We start from the raw sequence: 25,275 nt of genomic DNA, 5'->3' as shown, positions 1-25,275 counted from the left end.
AGTTCACTCTGAGAACTTCCTGTTAGTTAGTTCGTGAGTTAGTTAAAAATAAAATACTGCATGTTACAGCTTAATTAGGATTGTTTATTGTTAAAAAAATAAGTGCAATACCAATCAATGCACTGCCTCATATCATTTACACAAGGTGGTAATATGTTGAGTTTGCACCGAAGTGGCCGTTAAAATCAATGAATTGTCTCCAAATTAGTTTGTTGTGAACTTTGTTTGACCTTTTGTGACTTTTATGAACATCCAGGTAACAATTACCTTGAAAGATGGTCTTATTATATAGAGAATAATTGATTAAATACAACGGATGAACAAGCAAGGAGGAGACTTCCATTATATTAACAGCGGAGGAGATGACACCTTGCAGATTACATCGCTCTATTTCCGTCAATGGCCCTTAAATATTTCATGCTCTTGGTTCTAACTCTCATTAGATTTGTGGTGCATAGAAACGGATATTCCCAGTCCCAAAAACATTCTCCCATGAGGAAACCCTGTAACTGAGATTCGTCATCGCTAAAACGCAGAAAAAAGGGGAAAAAAGTCGACAAAAAAAATTAATTCTGGGTCACACTCGGTTCAAATCTGATATTTTTACTTCCTGTTCAGAATCCAACCAAACTACCCCAAAGCTGTCGGCTTTGGATACACAGGGATTTGTAAACTATTTATATCGTGTTTCCTCTTCTTCTTTTTTTTGTGGTGGGGCTTTTCAAAGAAATATGTGTAAATATTTATTAATTCATGCCAGACACAACATTTCTTTCCAGCCACAGCAGACGTCCCGAGGATGAGCCAGACATAGAGCGTGAGTCAGTGAGCAGATGTATTAATGAACAACAAGGACACGGCCGTGGGATCAGTTGCCGTTTCTTTTTTTATTAATTTATTATGTTTGAAAGTAGTGGTAGCATAGGCGAATCTGACGTGATTTGTTTATTTGGGGATTAGATGTGCCCAGAGTGCTCTCTAAAATCTGGATTAAAGACAGATGTGCGTGTCAAACGGGGAAGATTGTGTCCGATGCATTATTCTTGGAAGTTGTGAGTGTTTTGGGTACAGCTTCTCAGCCGCACGCCGTCGCGTCATTACGGAACCACAGGAGCTCCACGGCATCATTGAATTCTCTCGGTCGGATATGGTGTAAATCAGGACTCGTTTAAAACGTGTGAAAGAAAGTCTTTATTTGTGAAATGTGACCTGAAAGCATTACATTCTGAAATATTTTTTTTCTCCGATAGATGAAGTTTGGGATGGAAGCTGATGGATCTGCAAGCGAGCTACTTCTTTCCTGTTTTGTTTTTGCACCGAGATGCCATCTGACTTGCTTGTTATGAGAGTTTCATTCCGAAATGATATGCAACTTTTTAAAAATACATGAACAAAATCAAAATCGAATTAAAAAAAAATCACATTTATTTTTTGGCAAAAGCGCAATGTTGGCCACCGTAAAGATTACCAAGCGGGTCCCCCACCTTAAAGAAGCAGTTTGACATTTCTTTCTTTCACTTTCTTGCTTAAAGATTATAGAGGAAAAAGAGCAACGCCGCTCTAATACTGTGCATGAAGTACGGAGCTAAAGCCAAAAGGTGGTTAGCCTAGCTTAGCGTAAGACTGTTGTTAATAGTTTAGCTTAGCCTTCTGCTAACCTTAAATTACCACCTTCTATTCTGGATCGACGTGTTACTCATAAACTGAACTATTAGAAGGAGGAAGAAACGGCCCTCCGTTGGGCTAATCTTTTGTAACCATCACAGCGTAGAAGAGTTAGCCAGCTAACTAGCGGATGACTTGCTAACTCTGCTGTCATGTGACACCGTTTAGAGAAAATTATCTGAGCAACGACGTCTAATCAACTTATCTGTTGATAGCAATGTGCTCTACAAGAGTGGGTTACGTTAAAGTTTACTCACTTAGTTACTTAGTAAGCTAGCTAGTCAGCTAGCTTCCTCCTCACCCTTCTCAGGAGGAGAGCAGCCGTGAGCTTTATAGACTAGCTAGGTACCTTGATAGCTCTGGAGATGGACTTGCTAGTTAGTAAACTAACCAGATCTGGAGCTGGACAGGCTAGTTAGTCTGGAGATGGATATGCTAGTTAGTTAACGAACTAGCTCTGGAGCTGGAAAAGCTAGTTAGCCTGGAGTTGGAAATGCTAGTTAGCCTAGAGCTGGAAAAGCTAGTTGGTCTGGAGATGGAAAAAGCTCGTTGGTTAACTAGCCAGTTATGAAGAAGGACAAGCTAGTTAGTCTGGAGATGGAAAAGCTAGTTAGTTAACTATCAGGAGATGGATAAAATAAGTCTGATGTTGCGTTCACTCTCCAAAGTTTCTTTCCTACATTTCTGTTCTGTATAATTTATATAAATTCTAGGCCGCGTACCAAAATGTCAAACTACCGCCTTAAAACTTGGACATTTTCGCAGGTTGAAACCCAGACTTATCTCACTATTGACCCACCTGATTAAAGAGTTCTGCTCAGAAAAACCCCAATATAAACTACACAGTCACTCAGTTTAAACCCCAAAATAAAAATACAGCCATGTTGGTGTATATAAAAAAGTAAAATAAGTTCAGGCGGTTCAAGTTGGTTACATCACTGGTAAAGCTTCCCATGATTTCAAGTCCTTTTGAAAGAAATATACATCAATAAAGATACAGCGTCACTCTATAATGGCACATGAATCTATTGCTGCACTATAAATAAATGAATAAAAGAAACTTAGTGAACGAACAAGCCGTAAATACATGAATAAATAGAAAACTTTGCCCAGCAACAGTGGTGTGTGGTGTACAGTAGTCACATCCGGTTTATTCCTGGCTTCATGGGTCGCTTCAGTCTTGTAAATGCCAACAGTAGTCCACGGGTAGTACGGGGCGGCATTTACTGTCACGTTAATTGAAAATTTGTCGTTAAGGGAAGACAGCCTGGTATTTAGCACACTCACTGCCTCATTAGCCATCTGCTCTGGACTTTTATGGTACTCAGATCCAAAGGTTACGGAGGAAATAGAAAGCCAAATGTATCCGCTCTTATTATTCTTGACAGTTTGACCTCGAAGAAAGAGAGTTTTAGAGGAGAGAGGGGCGTTGAGGGAAGTCTTCACGGGGGGGGGGGGGGGGCTGGTTTGCACCAAAAAGTTGGTTGACACAAGACAACTGATGTTTCTGGTGAGACCGAAACTTTTCCGATTATCGTCGCTCATGTTCTCTGCTGGTTGTGCACATGGCCGACACAATGGCTTCAACTTCATTAGGGGTGATGAAATATTCACGGTTTGACTTGTACCAGACCTGTGAATTTCCATTTCTCTCCACATTGTAAAAAAACACCAAAAAAACATTACAAAGCCATTTAATTCAAACTTCAATATTCAGTGTGGCACATTGCTGTTGGTAGGAACTTAAATTTCCGAGTCTCTCCAGAAAACCTCTCACTTTACAGGATCAGGGTCTGCCCCGCTCAGTCCTGGTTCTGGTTCTAGTCCTGGTCCCCCCTGGACCCTGAGCTGAAGGACTACACCTCTAGTTTTAAATGGCGGCGTCAAATGAGGACCCAGTTCCTAAAGCTGTATTTCTTTTATCTGTTGGAGAGCGCAAAATCAAATCAAAAGCAAATGATACTCCACAGGACGATATTGTATAAAAGAAATTAATTATCAATGAATAATACTACTGAATGGTGAGAATGACACACTTGGAAGGCGGGAGGTCACATCAGCTGTCTCTACTTTATGTAAGCGATGTTCTCCCTGCACAAATATTTGTCTCTCAAATACCTTTTTAAAAGCCTACTAATGCCCAGCAGTTTTAATTATTTAAACTACTAAACAATCCACAAATAGGAATAACTAAGGTTGAAAGACGCAGACAGTCAGAACCACAAGGTTTTGTGGACCTTAACGGATCCTAAACGGACCCAAACGGACCTAAACAGACCTAAACGGACCCCCTTTACACACATTTGATCCAGAACCCGGATTAAAGCAGGGAAATGTCTCTCCTCCTCTCAGGATAGGCTACTAGGAGGGTAACTATGCGAGGCCGAGGTCCAACATCGCTCTGTCGGGTTAGAGAGAGAGGGAGACGTAGTTGTGTAGTCACGTAATTGTGCGATTGGTTTTATCGTCACCGACATTGGATCCAGTAAATCTTGTAGCTGCGTACGTATTTCGCAGACTGATTGAGCGCAAGAATGAGCTTGTGATATAATCATGTGAAGCAGAGGAGGAAGCAGAGGAAGCAGAGGAAGCAGAGGAAGCGGTCCAGTCCGGCGATGACTTCCAGAGTTTTGAGATATTTCCCAACCAGAAGCGTCCGACATACTTGTATACCATCCTCGTCGAAACATGCAGAATAAAATCTCTCTCTTCTAAGGTCAACAGTTTTTTGTGTGTTTTTTGTGTGTCTGGAACGCACACGCTCAGCAGTACATGCACCAGTACACCAGGTTGAACAGGATGTAGGCGCCGGGGAAGATCATGCGAGAGTAGGTGTCGATGGCGTGGGTGTTCTGGATGATCCGGAAGCCGCGGAGGCCTTTCTTCTTGGCGCCCCCCGCGGGCTCGTTGTGCAGGGAGAGACGCACCACCATGCGCTCCTGTTTTTCCGACGAGTCCTCGGCGCCAACGGAGGTCCGCGTGTAGCCCGCCAGGCTGTTGGCGTCCGCCTCGCTGTACGTGCCGTCCATCATCATGGTTCTGGCGTGGGACATGCCGCAGGAGCAAGGGAGCTGCGACTGGGCGAAAAGAGAGGAGGAGGAACCGGGATGAGAAGTCGAAGGCACCGATTATGTACACTACCGTTCAAAAGTTTGGAGTCACGTAGAAATTTCCTTATTTTCAAAGAAAAGCACTGTTTTTTATCAATGAAGATAACATTAAATGAATCATAAATACTCTCTCTACATAGTGAATGTGTAAATGACTATTCTCTGGTGTTTAATGAAGTCTCTACATAGTGTGTAGAGGCCCGTCTCCAGTGTTCTAATGGTACATTGTGTTATCGCCTTAGAAGACTAGCGGAGGGGTAGGAAACCCTTGAAAACCCTTTTTATGTGAGCGCAGCTGAAAACAGTTATGCTGGTGAGAGAAGCTATAAAACTGGCCGTCCTTTGAGCCACAAGAAGAACTACATTAATATTTACAATACAAATCATTATTTATAACCTCCTCAACGTCTTGACTATATTTTATATTCATCTGATAAATAAAAGTGTGAGTTTTCATGGAAAAATCAAATTGTCTGGGTGACCCCAAACGTTTGAACGGTAGTGTATATATATATATATATATATATATATATATATATATTTTGTGTTAAGGTACCTGTTGCCTGGCTTTCTCTCTGAGCTTGCGGTCTTTCCCGTCCCTCACCGTCGTCAGGTAGTTGACGGCGGCGTACTCGAGCACCGACAGGAACACGAAGACGAAGCTGACCCAGAGGTAGATGTCCACGGCTTTGATGTAGGACACCCGGGGCATGGAGGCGTTGACCCCGGTGATGATGGTGGACATGGTGAGCACCGTGGTGATGCCTGAAGAAAAGAAAGATGGAGAAGGCGATCCGGAGAACACGACAGGGATGATAAATAAACAAGTTGATGGAAACACACTAAGCTGCATCGTCTTGGCAGAGTTAAGGTGCGCTGGATTTTTTGTGTGCAGAATAAACAAGAGTCAATACATGGGTTGCAATTGTGAATTTTGAAAGGTCGGCAAAAAAAGGAAACTGGTTTGGTGTGAATAAAGTTGCCTCAAAAGAGTGTCCTCAGACATTCAAACACCTACCAGAGAAACATGGAGAAACGATCTTCAGAAATTGCTTTCAATCCGATTTTTAATTGTTCATTTGTGTCCGCTGGTTTAGCAGAAACGGCCGACCAGTTCCGTGAGTCGGAACTTATTTGGAAAAGGCGTTACGATAAATATATTCATAAGTGCATCAACGCTATTGAGACAGACAAAAATCCACCTGTGCACAATTTCCATACGATTCATGGAATTTATACAGATTGTTCTCATGCCATACTTCTGAATGCACAAACACATAAACATGCATGGTTTGTTAATTAGCTTTAGCAGTGTTTTCATGTTATTATTTTTTTAAGCAGAGACTTCCTGTCTTTTTGCTACGCTAGGCTAACCTGCGTCCTTTTCATCTCAGAAAAAGGAACACATTTCCCCAAATGTGTTGGACTCATCTCTCGTCGCCTCGCCTCCGGACCCACGTTCCATAACAGTACAGCGCCAACAGGTCCCGGCGTTACCTAATGAGACCCTGGCGGGGACGGCCCTGCGGTCGATCCAGAAGGACACCCAGGACAGCATGACCATGAGGGTGGCGGGGAAGTAGGTCTGCAGCAGGAAGAAGAAGATGTGGCGCCGCAGGGTGAAGTGGATGTACAGGCGGTTGTACCAGCCTGGAGACACGGGAGAAGCAGAGGTCAGAGGTCAAAAAGAGAGATATGATACCACAATAAATACCGAGCCAGGTGGAATGAAATCATCTGGAGAAATCTGGAAGGGTAGAGAAAAGAGATAATCGTATTGGATAACAACTTTTATGACAGCGGGTCTCAAATAACAATGTGAGGAGAAATATGATAAATGTGTTGAAATAGCCCCAAAAAGGTGTTTTCTTTTTAACATTAGTGCTCTAGTTTTTGAGTTAGAAAAACAACATTTCTCAGAGGAAAAGCTTTTCTGCTAATCTCAGCGGGTAAAACCTCGGTGGGCAAAGCCAAACAATTATTTTCAGAGCTTTTGAAAGCTTCACTCAGTAGAAGCTTTCAGCTTTTATATATTTATTAATATAATTAATATATGTGACTAACCGCTATCTGCAAACCGCTATCTGCAAACCGCTATCTGCAAACCGCTAGCTGCAAACCGCTAGCCGCAAACCGCTAGCCGCAAACCGCTATCTGCAAACCGCTATCTGCAAACCGCTATCTGCAAACCGCTATCTGCAAACCGCTAGCCACTAACCGCTAGCTGCAAACCGCTAGCTGCAAACCGCTAGCTGCAAACCGCTAGCCACTAACCGCTATCTGCAAACCGCTAGCCACTAACCGCTATCTGCAAACCGCTAGCTGCTGGGTCAGACATCTCCACAAAGATCGGTTGCGGGTTTCGTTCGACTGGAGAAGTTTCCCGATACTACTCGGTTACTTCGGTGGACAACTTAAAAGTTATGGAGTACCGATACCCGGCCCAGTCGCTCACGAACATCGTTAACCATTTAAACTAATTTGACTTTGAAGAGACGGCTTCAATGGGAGCCAGTAGTGTCAGACACCGCCGACGGCGAGGACTTCTCATGTTCATCCCACACCGTGGAATGAAGACTCAACAATTGTCGGGTCTCAAGACCACTTGGAGTCCAAAAAAGGCAAAATATTGTCCTTTAGGAAAAGTTTACAGGAAGAAGAAGAAAAAAACCATGAAAGAATGTAATCTTAGTTTAACTCGGCCAACCCAATTACTTCAGAGCCTTTAACACGAGGCTCTGAACAAGCCGTCCGCGGCGAGGAGCGCTTGGCGTTCTCCCGCTTGGTTCTACGTTGATTAAACACAAAATGTGGAGCGTACAACTGAAATATTTATGGTCTTAAAAGTACATCACTGCCTCTCGACAACACGCGGTGCTTTCAGTTTGGGGTTTGTGATCACCACTTCATCAAGTTGCTTCACACTAATTGCCACGCGGCCTCCAGGAGGAGCAGCCGGCGCCCACAGGGAGACTTCGGCGGCGGCGTTTTGCCCGTCTACCTGTGCTGCTGTAGAACGCCAGCCGGGAGCTGGTGTGGAACTCCTGGATGAGGAACTGAGACAGAGAAATCCTGTCATCGGTGCTCAGGGACTCGTCGCCGCTTTTCCAGTAGAGCATCAGGTCTTCGTCCGTGTACGCATCTGAGGGACAGAATGGAGGGTCAGCATCCAGGGGGACGGATATGAGGATTTACAGCAACCAATGACATCATAACACAGTCTTTGTAATGTATTATTATTATTGTTTGTGTTTATTCATGTTCCATTGTACATTTATTTATTTGTATTCATGTCTCGGACTATGTGTTGTCATGCACCGATCACCAACAGACTATAAATAAGACGTGGGAGAAGACATTGTGACGTCGCCCGTTGTTGACGTTTTGAAGCCTCTAGTTTGGCGTTTTGGTCGTCGCCATCTTGTTTTTTTGCAGCCAGCTTGAATTTTCCAAAATTTTATTGTATTTAAAAAGCTTTTATGTCGATTTTGATTGTTTCCTCCAGTGACTACAATTGGAATTCGGAGGAGTGACGTAGAGACGACGCCTCTGGTAGAGACCTGTCAATCACCTTGTAGCTCCGCCCCTAAAGCGTCCCCTGCTTTATGGTCTGTGTGACTCTAAATGACCATAAAGTATAAATGATGACATCATGCTGTCTAGAAGAAGACTTGAAACTAGAGACTGAGACATAAACTCATGTTTACAATGTTTACTGAGGGAATACATCAAGAGAAGTAGAGTCACTATATAGACTTCTATACAACCAGAGGAGCCCCCTGGTGTTCAGGAGAGAGAATGCAGCTTTAACACATGAAGCATAGACTTCTATACAACCAGAGGAGTCGCCCCCTGGTGGTCAGGAGAGAGAATGCAGCTTTAAAACATGAAGCATATACTTCTATACAACCAGAGGAGTCGCCCCCTGTTGGTCAAAGAGAGAGAATGCAGCATTTACACATGAAGCATATACTTCTATACGACCAGCGGAGTCGCCCCCTGGTGGTCAAAGAGAGAGAATGCAGCTTTTACACATGAAGCATATACTTCTATACAACCAGAGGAGTCGCCCCCTGGTGGTCAAAGAGAGAGAATGCAGCTTTTACACATGAAGCATATACTTCTATACAACCAGAGGAGTCGCCCCCTGGTGGTCAGTAGAGAGAATGCAGCTTTAACTCATGAAGCATAGACTTCTATACAACCAGAGGAGTCGCCCCCTGGTGGTCAGTAGAGAGAATGCAGCTTTAACACATGAAGCATAGACTTCTATACAACCAGAGGAGTCGCCCCCTGGTGGTCAGGAGAGAGAATGCAGCTTTAAAACATGAAGCATATACTTCTATACAACCAGAGGAGTCGCCCCCTGTTGGTCAAAGAGAGAGAATGCAGCATTTACACATGAAGCATATACTTCTATACGACCAGCGGAGTCGCCCCCTGGTGGTCAAAGAGAGAGAATGCAGCTTTTACACATGAAGCATATACTTCTATACAACCAGAGGAGTCGCCCCCTGGTGGTCAAAGAGAGAGAATGCAGCTTTTACACATGAAGCATATACTTCTATACAACCAGAGGAGTCGCCCCCTGGTGGTCAGTAGAGAGAATGCAGCTTTAACTCATGAAGCATAGACTTCTATACAACCAGAGGAGTCGCCCCCTGGTGGTCAGTAGAGAGAATGCAGCTTTAACTCATGAAGCATAGACTTCTATACAACCAGAGGAGTCGCCCCCTGGTGGTCAGGAGAGAGAATGCAGCTTTAACTCATGAAGTATAGACTTCTATACAACCAGAGGAGTCGCCCCCTGGTGGTCAGTAGAGAGAATGCAGCTTTAACTCATGAAGCATAGACTTCTATACAACCAGAGGAGTCGCCCCCTGGTGGTCAGTAGAGAGAATGCAGCTTTAACTCATGAAGCATAGACTTCTATACAACCAGAGGAGTCGCCCCCTGGTGGTCAGGAGAGAGAGTAGAGTACTTACAGCTCTCCAGCTCCAGCGTGCACGTCTGAGAGTCCAAAGGAAAACGAGTGAAATCCATGTTGCATGCAGCTGTAACTGTAACCCTGTGGGAGGAGATGGGGGAGGAGGAGGAGAGAGAGGAGAGAGAGGAGTGGGGGGGAGGAGGAGAGAGAGGAGGGGGAGGGGGGTAGCAGTGTAAACATCACCATCTTTGTGCTGCAACAAGGCCTGCCAAGCCGCATTTGGTTGGTGAGAAAAACCCCCGAGATGACAGATATCTGTGTTTGTGTGTTTGTGTGTGTGTGTGTGTGTGTGTGTGTGTGTGTGTGTGTGTGTGTGTGTGTGTGTGTGTGTGTGTGTGTGTGTGTGTGTGTGTGTGTGTGTGTGTGTGTGTGTTTGTGTGTTTGTGTGTGTGTGTGTGTGTGTGTTTGTGTGTGTGTGTGTGTGTGTGTGTGTGTGTGTGTGTGCTCCTCGCCTCAAGCTGTAGAGGACGTGTCCGTCGGGGAACACCCGCAGCATGATGTTATCGGTGGTGGTGTCGTGGATGAAGGACCTCTTGGAGTGGACGAAGAACACGTCGGGGACCCAGATCTTCTTCACCAGGCGGCCGTCGAAGGTCATGCTCTTGTTGGTGGAGCTCGGGAAGACCAGCCGCTCATCCTTCCAGTAGTGCCTCAGATACAGGGTCATGGTGAAGTCCTGAGGGGGGGAGGGGGGGGGATTAAGTCTCACTACTCCGCTCTCTTCCTCTGGGATTACAGCGCCGCTGGATTATATGGATTGCTTATGAGCAAACACACACGTCTAGAGAGCTGCTCAACATATGTTAAGGGAACACAATCCACCGCTTCCATTGGTCCTGTATTACCCGTGTCTTCTGGCCTCCAACCCATGTTGCTATGCAGGCATTCCCCCCCCCCCCTCCCCCCCCCCGCTGCACAGATCATCCTCCAGCCCACTCTTCTCACGGCATTACATAATCCAGATCAGTGTGAATAATGGCTGCAACAGCACATTGTACTCATGGCGCCCGCCAAGAAAGAACCTTTGAAGTTGCGTGAGGCGGCGTCGGCGGGTTTCAGGGGCTCGTCTGAACCCGTCTGTTCTTGTGATGTGTAAGAACTTTACTAATGAGAGATGTTTTCAAGGGCTGTAATCTCAGCGCGTCCGCGAACGTTTGTATGAGATTAGCCGTTTGAAACTAGGACGAGTTGAATCAGAGGGTCCTGGAAGAGGAATCTTTTGAAGGGAGACTGGGCGGCTTTTGAAAGAAGACACAACCCGTTTTGTCTTGAACAAAATGAAACGTCAGGCTAACCCGACAACGGGAGGTTTGCCCTGGTCCCGCCCCTAGAGATGCTGCTATCGGCTTATAGGCTGCTGGGGGACGTTTTAGGATACACTGAGCACCTATCTCCTCATTCTAGGATACACTGAGCACCTATCTCCTCGCTTTAGGATACACTGAGCACCTATCTCCTCATTCTAGGATACACTGAGCACCTATCTCCTCATTTTAGGATACACTGAGCACCTATCTCCTCATTTTAGGATACACTGAGCACCTATCTCCTCGCTTTAGGATACACTGAGCTCCTCTCTCCTCGCTTTAGGATACACTGAGCACCTATCTCCTCATTCTAGGATACACTGAGCTCCTCTCTCCTCGCTTTAGGATACACTGAGCTCCTATCTCCTCATTCTAGGATACACTGAGCACCTATCTCCTCGCTTTAGGATACACTGAGCTCCTCTCTCCTCGCTTTAGGATACACTGAGCTCCTATCTCCTCATTCTAGGATACACTGAGCACCTATCTCCTCGCTTTAGGATACACTGAGCTCCTCTCTCCTCGCTTTAGGATACACTGAGCACCTATCTCCTCATTTTAGGATACACTGAGCACCTATCTCCTCGCTTTAGGATACACTGAGCTCCTCTCTCCTCGCTTTAGGATACACTGAGCACCTATCTCCTCGCTTTAGGATACACTGAGCACCTATCTCCTCATTTTAGGATACACTGAGCACCTATCTCCTCGCTTTAGGATACACTGAGCTCCTCTCTCCTCGCTTTAGGATACACTGAGCACCTATTTCCTCATTCTAGGATACACTGAGCTCCTATCTCCTCATTCTAGGATACACTGAGCACCTATCTCCTCGCTTTAGGATACACTGAGCTCCTCTCTCCTCGCTTTAGGATACACTGAGCTCCTATCTCCTCATTCTAGGATACACTGAGCACCTATCTCCTCATTTTAGGATACATTGAGCACCTAGCTCCTCATTTTAGGATACACTGAGCACCTAGCTCCTCATTTTAGGATACACTGAGCACCTAACTCCTCATTCTAGGATACACTGAGCACGTATCTCCTCATTTTAGGATACACTGAGCACCTATCTCCTCGCTTTAGGATACACTGAGCACCTATCTCCTCATTTTAGGATACACTGAGCTCCTCTCTCCTCGCTTTAGGATACACTGAGCACGTATCTCCTCGCTTTAGGATACACTGAGCACCTATCTCCTCATTTTAGGATACACTGAGCTCCTCTCTCCTCGCTTTAGGATACACTGAGCACCTCTCTCCTCTTCTCTCTCTACTCATGGATGAATTTTCCTCTCTCCATCGCTCATTATTAACTCTACTTCCTCTCCGGACCTGTCTGGGTCTGATGAACACTTTTAATATTAATTCTATCTGCACACAGAATTGTTTTCGCACAATAAATACGCAATTTTTTTGGTATGCCTTTCTTGTGTGCTTGTGTAGCATTTACATTGTTTATTTAGTTATTTTAAGTCTGTGTGGCAGGAGGACCAAGCAACGTAAGGCTTTTATTGTGCGGACTAACTGTCTGCTAACTGTGCATGTGACAATAAAAAACATCGTGACTCTACCGCCCCCTGTTGCGTAATCCTTGAATCCTGTAAATGAAAAGTTTAATTAATAAACAACACAATACACCCTTTGCTCCAGTGCGCCGCCCGCTACACAAAGAGGCCATTTCACACTGGTGTTTGTGCCCTTAAATCTATTTGTGTCAAAGTAGAGTGTAGTAGAGGCATTCCCTTCTTTCTCATACGTTAACGTCTCCTGTAAATGCTTGTAGACATTAACCATTAAAGTGCAGAGGTACCGTAACTTGAAGTTGGACTTCGAGTTAGTTTGACTCATTCGAACCCCGCTGCAGCGCCGCTGATCTATCCAGGTTAATAATAGGTTTGCTATACACAACGACCAGCTGTGTTTAGGATAAGTGAACCAACGACACATCATCGGTGTGGGTTTTCTCATGGGAAATGTAGACGACGGTATCCTTTCTAAAAAATCTCATCTTTTTGCTAAAACCCGTCATCCTCTGAAGGAAACCCAGAGGATTGTTTGCTGCGTGACTGAATCCTGCAGCTCTGTGATATGACATAATGTCATTAGGAGCAGCCGTCGTCTGGGAAACATTCATACCCCCCCCCTATGCTCCAAAACAATTAAATACACACTGGGACCAAAATTAAATGTAATCCTTGGCCGTCCTTTCAAACGGGAGTTTCCGGTTCCAGAACAGAAGGTTGATTTAGTTACATTACTCGCGGAAGGGGGGGGGGAATAAACAATTCCTACCATTGAGCTCTCGTAATCTGGTTCTGATAATCCAACTGAAAAACAACAGCTAAATGACGATAACCTGAAAGGTTGCATTTTGCCCGTCGGTTCAAAGCCAAACACGGATATCACACAAAGGACAACGGATTGCTGGGAACGACGTTCTGATCTCGCGAAGTCCAATAAAAAAAAATTGGATTGAGGAGACGCGAGTCGCCATAATCTTCATCGTCGTCATTGTTAATTCTCATGCTGGTAATAAAGAGGGATCCTGTCTTATTAGCCCCTATTATCTAAAACCATCTGTGAAAGGTTCCACCCAGAACCCCAGAATTGAATGGTGTAATGGTTCCACCAAAAAGCTTTCTGGAGGTATTTTCTAGAACCTTTCCACCTTCTAAGAGTGCAAACAAGAAGATCCTTGGACAAGATATTTCCAATTTTTCATCTAGAGAGCAACAGAAGGTTCTACCGAGAACCACTCAATCCACCCAGCATTCCTCACGAGGCTCCTGAAGGGCCGGGGGCAACAATCCTGATGCACAATCGTAGTTTTTTGGGGGGGGGGGGTGAACTGAGAGGATCTTCCAAAAAGTTTTTTTTGGGGATGAAGAGAGTTCCTAAGTGAACACTTCTCAAGTCTTCTCTAACCCTTTTGTACCCTTATTTCTCAGAGTGTATCTAGTTATGGACTTCTTTTTCTGCTGTCAGATTACAGCACTTTCATTATTTGTAGTCCCTCACCCTCAAACTCCCTGTGTACCTCATGGCTTTCACACATTTAAGCCACTCACCATGTCCACCTCGGATATGCTGTCCAAGCTCTCCACCTGAACATCCACTCCGACGGGCACAGCTGGACCTGCAGGAAAGACCAAACACATGCAGAACTCGTCAGATCTCAAAGTACAGGACTGTCGGACCTATTGGTATCGGCAAAGATGCAAACTACACAGTTTATTTTTAAGTTTAATATTATCAGAATCAGGTAGATTGAAAAGAAATATAATAATATTGGTAAATTCTGTGAGACCCCAGATCGCATTCAACGACGACGTTTCAACGTCCAATTTTAAAACCACATCGTCTGCACGAGCATTCGTGCTACTTTTATCTAAATAAGTTGGAAAATAATTGAGGTCACGCCCTCAAATTCAATGATGTTGGAATAATTACACACAATCGGACCACAACTGTTACATTTAAGAGTGGACGTCTTTGTAATCGTTATTTTTAATCGACCTGAAATGTAAAAAAATAAATAAAAAGGCGTTTTGATTTTTTTACAGGTGGGACTTCATACTTTATTCAATTTAATAAGGAAGTGATAAAGGATAAGTAGAAGGCCTCGATAATCCACTTTTTACTGAACGTACTGAAATTTTTTTTCTGTGGGACAATGTGAATATAAACCGTAAAAAATAGGGGACCCAGTGAGGAACCCTGTGGAACCCCCTTTGAGAGCTTTTCAAATACAAAACCATTGTTTTTCCCAAAATCCCACGTTTTTTTCCTGTCATCTTCGTGGCTTCGTGTCTCTCGAGCTCTCGTGGCCGTCGGTCATGTCGTTGAACGTCGGCTTCGTAGCCACCGGCTCACATTTAAAGCGGCGTGTGGCCGCTCGGTGTGTGTTTACGGTGAAATGGAAAGCGTATCATCGCGATCCACACACAGCCTCGTGTCGTGAGCGTACCAGAGGCCCATCGGCCGGCTGCGGCATTAATCTGAGCAGCAGCAGGCGAGGGCGCCCAGCGTTACGCAACCGGCCAGCAGCAAAGCTGCTACCTGGAAGAGGGGTTATCAACTCGTGCCCGGCCCCAGCTGTCGGCAGAGTGTCCTCCCCACGCCCACTCGCGCCATATGCCGCGTATCGCGAGCAGTGTTGGGCAAGTTACTGAAAATTAGTAATTAGTTATAGTTACTAGTTACTTCTTTTAAAAGTAATTGAATTACTTTACTAGTTACTGTATATCCAAAGTAATTAGTTACTAGGGAAAGTTACTTTTTTAAGTTACTTTTATGTCTGCTTTTTTAATGTCATGAACAGTCAAACACAATAAACATGTTGTAGACCTATTTATTGCAATCAACAGGGCAACAGGCCTTCAAATCAAGCAGGAGTACAAAAGTCTCTTTTTTAGTTAACTTAATACAAAATAACTGTCTCAGTGATTTAACAGTGTTTTTTTTTAACCACATTAGGCCCAATGAAATAAAAGTGATTGGCCTACAGTATTAACACTAATTAAAAGAGAAAACAAAGGTGCCTTGAGGTGCTGCATATCATATAATTGAGGGGGGGGGTGCTCACCTGTGTGCGCGGATGTGTCGGCGTGTACGTGCTGATCTGGAGTCAGTTTGGTAGGATTTGGGTATAAATAAATTATTTCATTTAAAATATGGATTTTTATTTAAAGATATTCATGTAATTTGCATGCAAAATAGGTCTACCCGAACCAGCGGACACAAAATTCAACCAGCGGCAAAACCGCGGACTTGGCAACACTGGAAGTGGCTGTCAATCACAGTGTGGCACCGCGTGCTGGTCGAGGGGCGACCTGTGATTGGCGGAGTAGAGGGGAGGCGTGCCTGTGATTGGCGGAGTAGAGGGGAGGCGGGGTTAACCTGTCGGAAAACGGAAGTTGAGGTTGGTTGACGGGAACCGTTGTTGTTGACGTTGGAGCTGCTGAGCCGAGAGGAGCAGCTGTCTGTGTTGGTGAATGCCCAATAAAGGGAGGAATAATAACGTCGCCCCGTCTCCGTGTCATCAGTCCATAACGTCCGAGACGTTACAATATCATTGCGCCACCAAGGTCCTGCGATGTCAGATCAGAAGCAGCTAAAGTAGCCTAGCTTGTCTTCTTGTCTGCAAGTGTTCATTTTTCACAAAAGAGAGTAACGCGAGTAACGAACTCATTTAAATTTCAGTAACTGTAACTGCGTTAGTTGATTAAAAAAAATACTTCGTTACACTCGTTACCGCTAAAAGTAGTGGAATTACAGTAACGCGTTACAAACGCGTTACTCCCAACACTGATCGCGAGCCGGATTCCAGCTCCTGTTGACGTTGACGCGTTGCTGTTTTAAGCCCGGAACAGCAACGCTTCGAGGAGCGACATTGGTCTGTGATTATTCTCAGCCCTCCGGATCATAGGAGGCCACAGCCGGTAAAACCCAAAGAAAAATGTTCGCCCATTATCAGACCGACGGTCTGCTCTCTGTGCTACCACGTTCCAAAGGGTGGCTTCAACATTGAGGCGTGCATGTGTGAAAGAAAGTGTGTGTTTGTGTGTGTGTGTGTGGACTACCAGGCTCACATGAAATGTCCTGCATGTGTGCGTTTTCCTTCTTCTTTTTCTCGCCAGAAGATTTCCGTTTTTCTATTTTCAGCCGACAAGCATCAGCGGATTATTCCACGTCGCCGATCACCAGACGAGGCCCACGAACGCGTCACAGAGACTTTCGCCGATCACGTTTTCCTGCCGCCGGCCAGGAAGCAGGAGGTCACGCCGACATGACCCCCACCGCAAAACACGACCCCCACCAGCACCACCACGACGTCACCGAGGTCCAAACGCTGCGAGTCCAGAGTTAAAAAGCAGCACGCTGCTGGTTCCCCGGGAGCCGCCTGAACACGACGGCTTCATCAACGCCGCGCTTTACTCTTCATCACGGAGTCACCGGCAAAAAGAAGAAAGAATAAACAAAAAGCACACAATCCGGACGCATTTCCAGCGTGGCATGGAGTTATCCATCCAGCCACTGAAGGCCGATTAGTTTCTGTGTTTATTGACTTTTCTTCGTCCCCGTGGGGGAAATTTCATAATGTGTCCAATTAAGAAAGTTACATAATTAACGTTAATGTGAGAAATACAGGATTTCGGTGGTATGGAGGGGCTTTTATTTGTTGATGTGTTCCAGTAGATCAGGGCAGTCAAACTAATCTTCACCGTGGGCCACATCAGCATCATGGCCGCCTCTTAAAGGGCCGGTGTCCCTGAAACACTGTATGAACTACTCCTGAACATAATGTTAAATAACTCTCTTTGCATTTGATTTGTGTAGAAATGTTGTACATAAGAAAATGTCTCTAATATTATAACATAAATCCATTTTATTTGAAAACTTCAAAATAAAAGCGCAGGATATTTTCTTTTAAGTTTCTTCATGTCTTTTCAAGCCTTCAGGGGCCACAGAAAATGAAGTAGCGGGCCGGATTTGACCCGCGGGCCTCGTGTTTGACACCTGTGCAGTAGTTGTTCACGCATATTAAAAGCTCTAAAGTAGGGAATATTTCCCTCGGGAAGGCGAGCTGACTGAGTGTTTCATCCTATGTTTATTTAGCTCTCTACTAAACTAATTAAACTTTATGAGAATAAAGAATACAAATAAAGAAATAAAAAGGGCCAGCAGACCCCACTTGGCGGCTTCATCTTGATTCCCCCATAATACAGAATACAGATTACATTACCCCAGACAGAACTGCTTTGCTGGAAGTGTGACATCAATTTGTGGTGATTTTTACCAACAATTTATATGGAATATTTAATTCCGGGACGGGTCGACGACCCGGGCCCCGAAGGCCCTTTTCATTACATAATGAAATGAAATTAATTAATTAGTAAATGGGTAAATGAATAAATGACCAGATTAGTAAGTAAATGAATAAATACATAATTCAATAAATACATTTGTAAATAGGTAAATAAATGAATGAATGAGTAAACAGGTAAATAAATGAATAAATTAGTAAATACATGAATACATCAGTAAATATGTAAATTAGTAAGTAAGTAAATGAATACATAATTAAATTAATTAATTAGTAAATAAGTAAATAAATAAAAAAATACACATTTAAATAAATTATTAAATAGTTAAATAAATGAATACATTAGTAAATAAGTCCATTAATAAATACATAAATACATAATTAAATGAATAAACAAGCAAATAGGTAAATAAATGAATAGATTAGTAAATACATTTATATTCCTTTTTAAATAAAGGAATTAATTTTTGGGGATTTGATTTTCACTCAATTTCTATAATAAAACAAATTAAAAGTTAACTCTGGGCCACAGACCCCACAGACCCCCCCCCCCCCTTTCTTTCTCCTGTAAGGGTTGCAGGATATATATAAACCTCCCATCATCATCATCATCATCATCATCATCCTCCTCCTCTTCACACAACTCAGCTGATCCCCGAACATAAACTAATGTTATGAACGCTTTTACAGTACAGCACCTCCTCCTCTCCATCCCACTTAATGAGGCTGAGAGGAGGAGTACAGCACCTCCTCCTCTCCATCCCACTTAATGAGGCTGAGAGGAGGAGTACAGCACCTCCTCCTCTCCATTCCACTTAATGAGGCTGAGAGGAGGAGTACAGCACCTCCTCCTCTCCATTTCACTTAATGAGGCTGAGAGGAGGAGTACAGCACCTCCTCCTCTCCATCCCACTTAATGAGGCTGAGAGGAGGAGTACAGCACCTCCTCCTCTCCATCCCACTTAGTGAGGCTGAGAGGAGGAGTAAAGCACCTCCTCCTCTCCATCCCACTTAATGAGGCTGGACTGCTCCTCTTCACGGATTAGACCCCTAATCCCCCGTCGCTTTCCCCCTAATGGATTAGATGCTGCAGCTGGGAGAAGGAGCCAAGTGGGGAGGAGGTGTCGGGGCCTCAGAGATGAGGAGGAACGCTTCCCAGAGGGAGCAGGAGCACTGGGAGCAGGAGCACTGGAGGCTTTCATCAGCAGCTGCAGTCGCTACTTCTGCAGAAGGGAACGCATGTCCTCCTCCTCTTCCTCCTCCTCCTCCTCCTGCACCTCCTCCACCTCCTCAAGCTTACAGACCTTCTCATCCTCCTACAGACCACCTTCTTCTCCTCCTCTTCCAAAAGCTTACAGACCACCTACTTCTTCTTCTTCCACCTTCTCCTCCTCCTCCTCCTTCTTCTCTTCATCCTCCTTCTTCTTCTCATGTTATCCCAGAGGAGATAGCTCCCTGTGGGGTGTTTTTCGGATCTCCTCCTCCTCCTCCTCCTGTGTTTAAACATGCTAAATACCAAAGAAGAGACTCTTTGGTTCGAAGCTTCTTATTTTTAATTGCCTCCCCAAATGCAGACGGCACATTATTTACCGTGTCACGTAGAGTTCTAATGCAGCGAACTCCTGTTTACAATGTTTACTGAGGGATACATCAAGAGAGGAGAGTCAGAGACTTCTATACAACCAGAGGAGCCCCCTGGTGGTCAGGAGAGAGAATGCAGCTTTAACTCATGAAGTATAGACTTCTATACAACCAGAGAAGTCGCCCCCTGGTGGCCAGGAGAGAGAATGCAGCTTTAACACATGCAGCATAGACTTCTATACAACCAGAGGAGTCGCCCCCTGGTGGTCAGGAGAGAGAATGCAGCTTTAACACATGAAATATAGACTTCTATACAACCAGAGGAGTCACCTCCTGGTGGTCAGGAGAGAGAATGCAGCTTTAACACATGAAGCATAGACGTCTATACAACCAGAGGAGTCGCCCCCTGGTGGTCAGGAGAGAGAATGCAGCTTTAACACAAGAAGCATATACTTATATACAACCAGAGGAGTCGCCACCTGGTGGTCAAGAGAGAGAATGCTGCTTTAGACTTCTATACAACCAGAGGAGTCACCCCCTGGTGGTCAGGAGAGATAATGCAGCTTTAACACATGAAGCATAGACTTCTATACAACCAGAGTTGCCCCCTGGTGGTCAGGAGAGAGAATGCACCTTTAACTAATGAAGCATAGACTTCTATACAACCAGAGGAGTCCCCCTTGTGTCACATGTCACACAACCCGCTGGATGAGGACGCGTTGGCCACCTCGCTCCCGGAGGCTCCTCCAGTCACTCTCCCCTCAGTCGGTTGTGATCTGCTCTTCGTCCTCCGATGAGGAGGAGACGCGGTGAGGAGCGCCCGGCGGCCTCCAGAGGACGAGGCTCCTCTGAGCGTGACATCTGCTGCTCTGCGTGTCAGAGAGAGTTTACAGGCAAGCAGATCCGCCTCTCTTTCTTCTCGCTGCAGGCTGGGAGCTATTCCTGATCTCTTTGGGTTTGTGAGCCCGACGGAAGAGAAGAAGAAGTCGGGCGGGCGATAAAGCCGCTCTCCCCGCTCAGCGTGGCGTCCACATTCACTTCACGCCACGGGCGGCATACGAGCAGTGGGAGGAGTCACAGCCGTGGTTTGTGGGCCGCCGGTTTGAAAACCTCGATTTTGTCGTCGCCATCTGGCGTCACGGACGTCGCCATGTTGGTTCATCCCCATTTATATTATTATTTATACTGAGGAGGAACGTAGAGACCTGTCAATCACCTTAAGCCCCGCCCCTAAAGCGCCCCCTGCTTTATGGTCTGTGTGACTCTAAATGACCATAAAGTATAAATGATGACATCATGCTCTATAGAAGAAGACTTGAAACTAGAGACTGAGACATAAACTCATGTTTACTGAGGGAATAAATCAAGAGAGAAGTAGAGTCACTATATAGACTTCTATACAACCAGAGGAGCCCCCTGGTGGTCAGGAGAGAGAATGCAGCTTTAACACATGAAGCATAGACTTCTATACACCAAGAGGAGCCCCCTGGTGGTCAGGAGAGAGAATGCAACTTTAACACATGAAGCATAGACTTCTATACAACCAGAGGAGTCGCCCCCTGGTGGTCAGGAGAGAGAATGCAGCTTCAACACATGGAGCATATACTTCTATACAACTAGAGGAGTCGCTCCCTGGTGGTCAGGAGAGAGAATGCAGCTTTAACACATGAAGCGTAGACTTCTATACAACCAGAGGAGTCGCCCCCTGGTGGTCAGGAGAGAGAACGCATGTGTTAAGACCCTTCAGAAACCTTTTATCTGAACTCTCTTTGTTGCTCTTCCTTTAAGACACAGCAGTAAATCATTCTCACAGAATTCGGCCCCGACATGATCGCATCGCCCCCCGAGGCTCACCTGCGAAGGCCGGCCTCATGGTGAAGTCGTGGTCGTCGATGCGCAGCAGGTGGCTCATCTTCACCTTTTTGGATTTGGTTCCATCCGCGGCCTTCTTGGTCAGAGGGCTGAGGGGCGGAGAGAGGAGAGAGGTGTGCACGCTTCATCACACGGGAGGAACCACAGCTGCATTGGTCTGGGGAACTATACTTTCAGCGGTGGATGAATCCACTTTCAGGGCCATAGGGAGTGTTTGCGGCAGCAGGATGTTGTGTGTGTGTGTGGCAAAATAAATTATAGTGTGTGTTTGTGGAACTTTCCCCCAGATCAAAAGTGAGCCTCATTGATGTGTTTTTATGGAGCTCTTTGTATTTATTGTAGTTTCTAGTGAACATCATCAGATCTACGGAGATCCTAAACTGTAAATTGTGATTTTTTAAACTTTACTTAATTATTGTTAGTATTGTTTAGGCAGGTGGTTAATGTTATTCCTCCTCTTCTTAGTATCTCTTTATTAAGATTTATTATATTAAATGAGAACAATTTAATTTGCCTTGAATGAGGCATGTTCTGCTTCTCAAAAATGAAAATGTGCAGAGTCTTTTATGCCAGGAGATTAAATATCTATTTGGTTGGATCAAAAATATGCAATTTAAATTCTTTACATTTTCAACTCAAAGACAAAAGTACGAAAATGGAGAAAAAATAAATAAACTATAAATTAATGCACATTACACGAGGACAAAACTGCAGCTGCAGGATGGACGAGGACACCGCCACTACCTCAAGACAACCCGGAGGGAGGGCGAGCTGCATCTGCGTGTTTAATACTCACTCTGGTTCCCATAAATAAAATAAATAAAATAAAATAAATAAATAAATAAACAAATTAAATAAATAAATAATTAATTAATTAAATAAAATTAAATAAATTAAATAAATCCCTCACAAATAGCGACGTGGAAGGTGTTTTGTCCATGTGCAGATTGCAAATGTTGTTCCTGGAAGTCAAACTCATTTTTTTTGGTTAATTGGTCTGTTGCGCAGAGTCGTGCGTAAAATGCGCGCCGGCTGCGGGTCCATGTGTCCTCGGCGAGGATCTCCACACACAAAAAAGGGTCAGAAAGGTCAAATAAAAAAAACCGCATCTCGTTCGGGACTTACTTGCCGGGCTTATGGGTCTCCGTGGGTCCGGACCAGCGCTTTCTCCTCGTCCTGTGCCTCCTGCACTCCCCGAGCAGGACCACGCACAGCAGCACGAACAGGAACCGCGCGTAAGCCGGCATGGTGCGTTCAGAAGCCCCGCAGCGAGTCGGAGAGCGGCGCCTTCGGTGAGCGTGTGGGACGCGCGGGACGCGGCACCATCCTGCTGACGGAGGAGGAAGAAGAGGAAGAAGAGGAGTCCGCCGAGGGAGACTGTGAGCGAACAAGTGCGGCGGCGGGTGCTTTGCGGGGGGGGGGGGGGGGGGAGAGAGGGAGGGAGAGTGAGAGAGAGAGAGAGGGAGGGGGAGAGAGAGAGAGGGAGGGAGAGTGAGAGAGAGATAAGGAGGGAGATTGAGAGAGAGAAGGAGGGGGAGAGAGGGAGGGAGAGGGAGAGAGAGAGGGAGGGAGAGTGAGAGAGAGGGAGAGAAGGAGAGAGAGGGAGAGTGAGAGAGAGGGAGGGAGAGTGAGAGAGAGAGGGAGGGAGAGAAGGAGAGAGAGAGAGAGAGAGAGAGAGAGGAGGGAGGATGGTGAAGTCAGGTGGCGCGCTGATTGGTCTTCAGCCTCCAGATCGCTTATTTTTTCTCTCTCTTCTTTTCTGGCTCAGGAGGTGCAGCATCAGCACCACATGCAGCGAGATGCAAACAAACATGTTTCTCCTCCATGAGCGTCAGAAGCAGCTGCATGTTGTCCTCAGACAACAACAACATTAAGTCTCCTGCATGTTTCTTATTTTCTTTGCCAGATCTTCAGTGAAATGGAAATTAATGATAAAGAGAAAAATAATGGAGAAAAAAAGTTAAAATGATGAAATTCTCTGCTTGAGTGTGTGTGTGTCGTATTCAGACGTCCTCTCCATCCGTCTCTCTCCGGGGGGTCTTCATATCCTCGCCGGTGGTCCGTCAGGATGGAAACGTTTTTTTACCGGAAATGCAAAACGGAAACCAGCGAAAGCTCCAACATCGTATACTTTGGGGGCTCAGGATCTCTGCGGTCACGATTTAGGAACAAAACACCTTTTAATCTCCCGTTTTTAATCGAGCCTGCCGACTCCTGATGTACTGGCTAACGGAATTAGCATGACGCTATTCTCTCCGGATTCCTACAAGCCAGTTCACCTTTATGGTTTCATTCTGGAGAGAACAAAGCCAGCAGCCGACTCGTCTCACGGCTCCTTGACGATTAAAAAACCGACCTTTGACCTCCCATTAAACGGTTCGAGTATAAACGGCGACCTCGCTTTAAGCTCTCCACTTTCTGTCCCGCCACTTGTGCGGGTTGATCCCAAGAGATTACAAAAAAAAGTATTATCCGGTCGAAAAACACGTTTTTATAAACAAAGCGCAGAGTACTAAAAGCCTTCGACGAGATTCGAGCGACGAGAAAAGATTCCGGTTGAATTTATATCCACGGATTGGATGTTTTTTGTGAGGCTGACAAACCGCGTGAGAGACAGGAAGTCTGGAGTCGGTTTTATCTGGACATTTTAATCACTTTTTCACCTCCAGTCTCAAACAAGTCGGAGTCGGTCGCGACCTCCCATCAAAGTTTAGTCCAAACTCTTCGAGACCTTGAGTTCAAATTCAAGCCGTATTTTATTTTGAAATGTTGGCCAAAAAAAAAGTAAGTCTGTCTACCTCGGGGCTATTTGTATGCAGCTGTGCAGATAATTAATTTAAATCGCTTCCCGCCGGGTTCCTCTGGAGTCTCATGGGAGCGATAAACCTACTCAAAGTATAAAAAAAGAAAGAACGAAAGAAAAGAGGGCAAACGTTGGACAGGGTTTGGGTTTATTTATACGAGCGAGGGGGAAGTGAAACCACGAGGATGGAAGACAAACGAGAGATAAACACGGCGGGGGGGAAGGAAAGAAAACATAAAACATGTTTCTGAATCAACCAGAGGAGTCGCCCCCTGGTGGTCAGGAGAGAGACTGCAGCTTTAACACATGAAGTAAAGACTTCTATACAACCAGAGGAGTCGCCCCCTGGTGGTCAGGAGAGAAAACGCAGCTTTAACACATGAAGCATAGACTTCTATACAACCAGAGGAGTCACCCCCTGGTGGTCAGTAGAGAGAATGCAGCTTTAACACATGAAGCAGACTTCTATACAACCAGAGGAGTCACCCCCTGGTGGTCAGGAGAGAGAACGCAGCTTTAACACATGAAGCATAGACTTCTATACAACCAGAAGAGTCGCCCCCTGGTCGTCAGGAGAGAGAATGCAGCTTGAACACATGAAGCATAGACTTCTATACAACCAGATGAGTTGCCCCCTGGTGGTCAGGAGAGAGAATGCAGCCGTCGGATGCCTTCAGAGCTCTACACTCTTTAACTTCCACTCTCATGAAGTCGGTGCTCTGACATCAACAGTCGAGAAACTCACGATGAAAAAAACAAAAACAATAATAATTGTAATAAAGTAGCCGACTGGCCGATATCCAGCGTTTATTAAAAAGCCCAGAGGGCTCATCATTGGTCCTTCCCAATCCTTAAAGCGACAGTGCGCCACGTCACAATGATGAGGATCTGATCCGTTTAGGACTCGATGAAGACGTCCGCTCGTTTCCCCCGGAGCCGACGGTGGAAGAGGCTGAAGGAGCGAGTCACTTCCTCTCGCCCCGTGGACACGCCGCATCGGAATGTGAGAAGACGGCGGCGGGTCAAGCTCACGAGCATTTATAAACCTAAATGTAATTCACTCAAATCAAGAATAAGCGCAATAAATGCACGTTCCTTCTGACTTGTTGACGTTGAAC

General features: G+C 45.3%; 1 protein-coding gene across 1 annotated transcript; it reads right to left on the bottom strand.

Moving 5' to 3' along the window:
- Positions 1-3,343: 3,343 nt before the first annotated feature.
- On the bottom strand, positions 3,344-22,760 carry LOC130202401 (gamma-aminobutyric acid receptor subunit rho-2-like). Its single transcript, XM_056427919.1, has 9 exons — positions 22,480-22,760; positions 21,337-21,443; positions 14,144-14,211; positions 10,215-10,438; positions 9,761-9,843; positions 7,777-7,917; positions 6,273-6,425; positions 5,332-5,540; positions 3,344-4,742 (listed from the first exon to the last, which is right to left on the bottom strand). The coding sequence occupies exons 1-9, from the start codon at positions 22,599-22,601 to the stop codon at positions 4,428-4,430; spliced, it is 1,422 nt and encodes a 473-aa protein (XP_056283894.1). The 5' UTR covers positions 22,602-22,760; the 3' UTR covers positions 3,344-4,427.
- Between the last annotated feature and the right edge of the window lie 2,515 nt (positions 22,761-25,275).

Source organism: Pseudoliparis swirei, chromosome 12, assembly GCF_029220125.1.
Source record: "Pseudoliparis swirei isolate HS2019 ecotype Mariana Trench chromosome 12, NWPU_hadal_v1, whole genome shotgun sequence".
NCBI classification, from domain to species: Eukaryota; Metazoa; Chordata; class Actinopteri; order Perciformes; family Liparidae; genus Pseudoliparis; species Pseudoliparis swirei.
This window is presented reverse-complemented; position numbering and strand designations above follow the sequence as displayed.

Bases quoted from the DNA above. Each gene is read 5' to 3' on its own strand.
- LOC130202401 (XM_056427919.1), bottom strand. From the start codon at position 22,601: ATGCCGGCTTACGCGCGGTTCCTGTTCGTGCTGCTGTGCGTGGTCCTG. The intron at 21,444-22,479 runs GTAAGTCCCGAA...TCCGCCCCTCAG, and splicing joins GAGACCCATAAGCCCGGCAA to CCCTCTGACCAAGAAGGCCG. The intron at 9,844-10,214 runs GCGAGGAGCACA...CTCCTCCCACAG, and splicing joins CACGTCCTCTACAGCTTGAG to GGTTACAGTTACAGCTGCAT.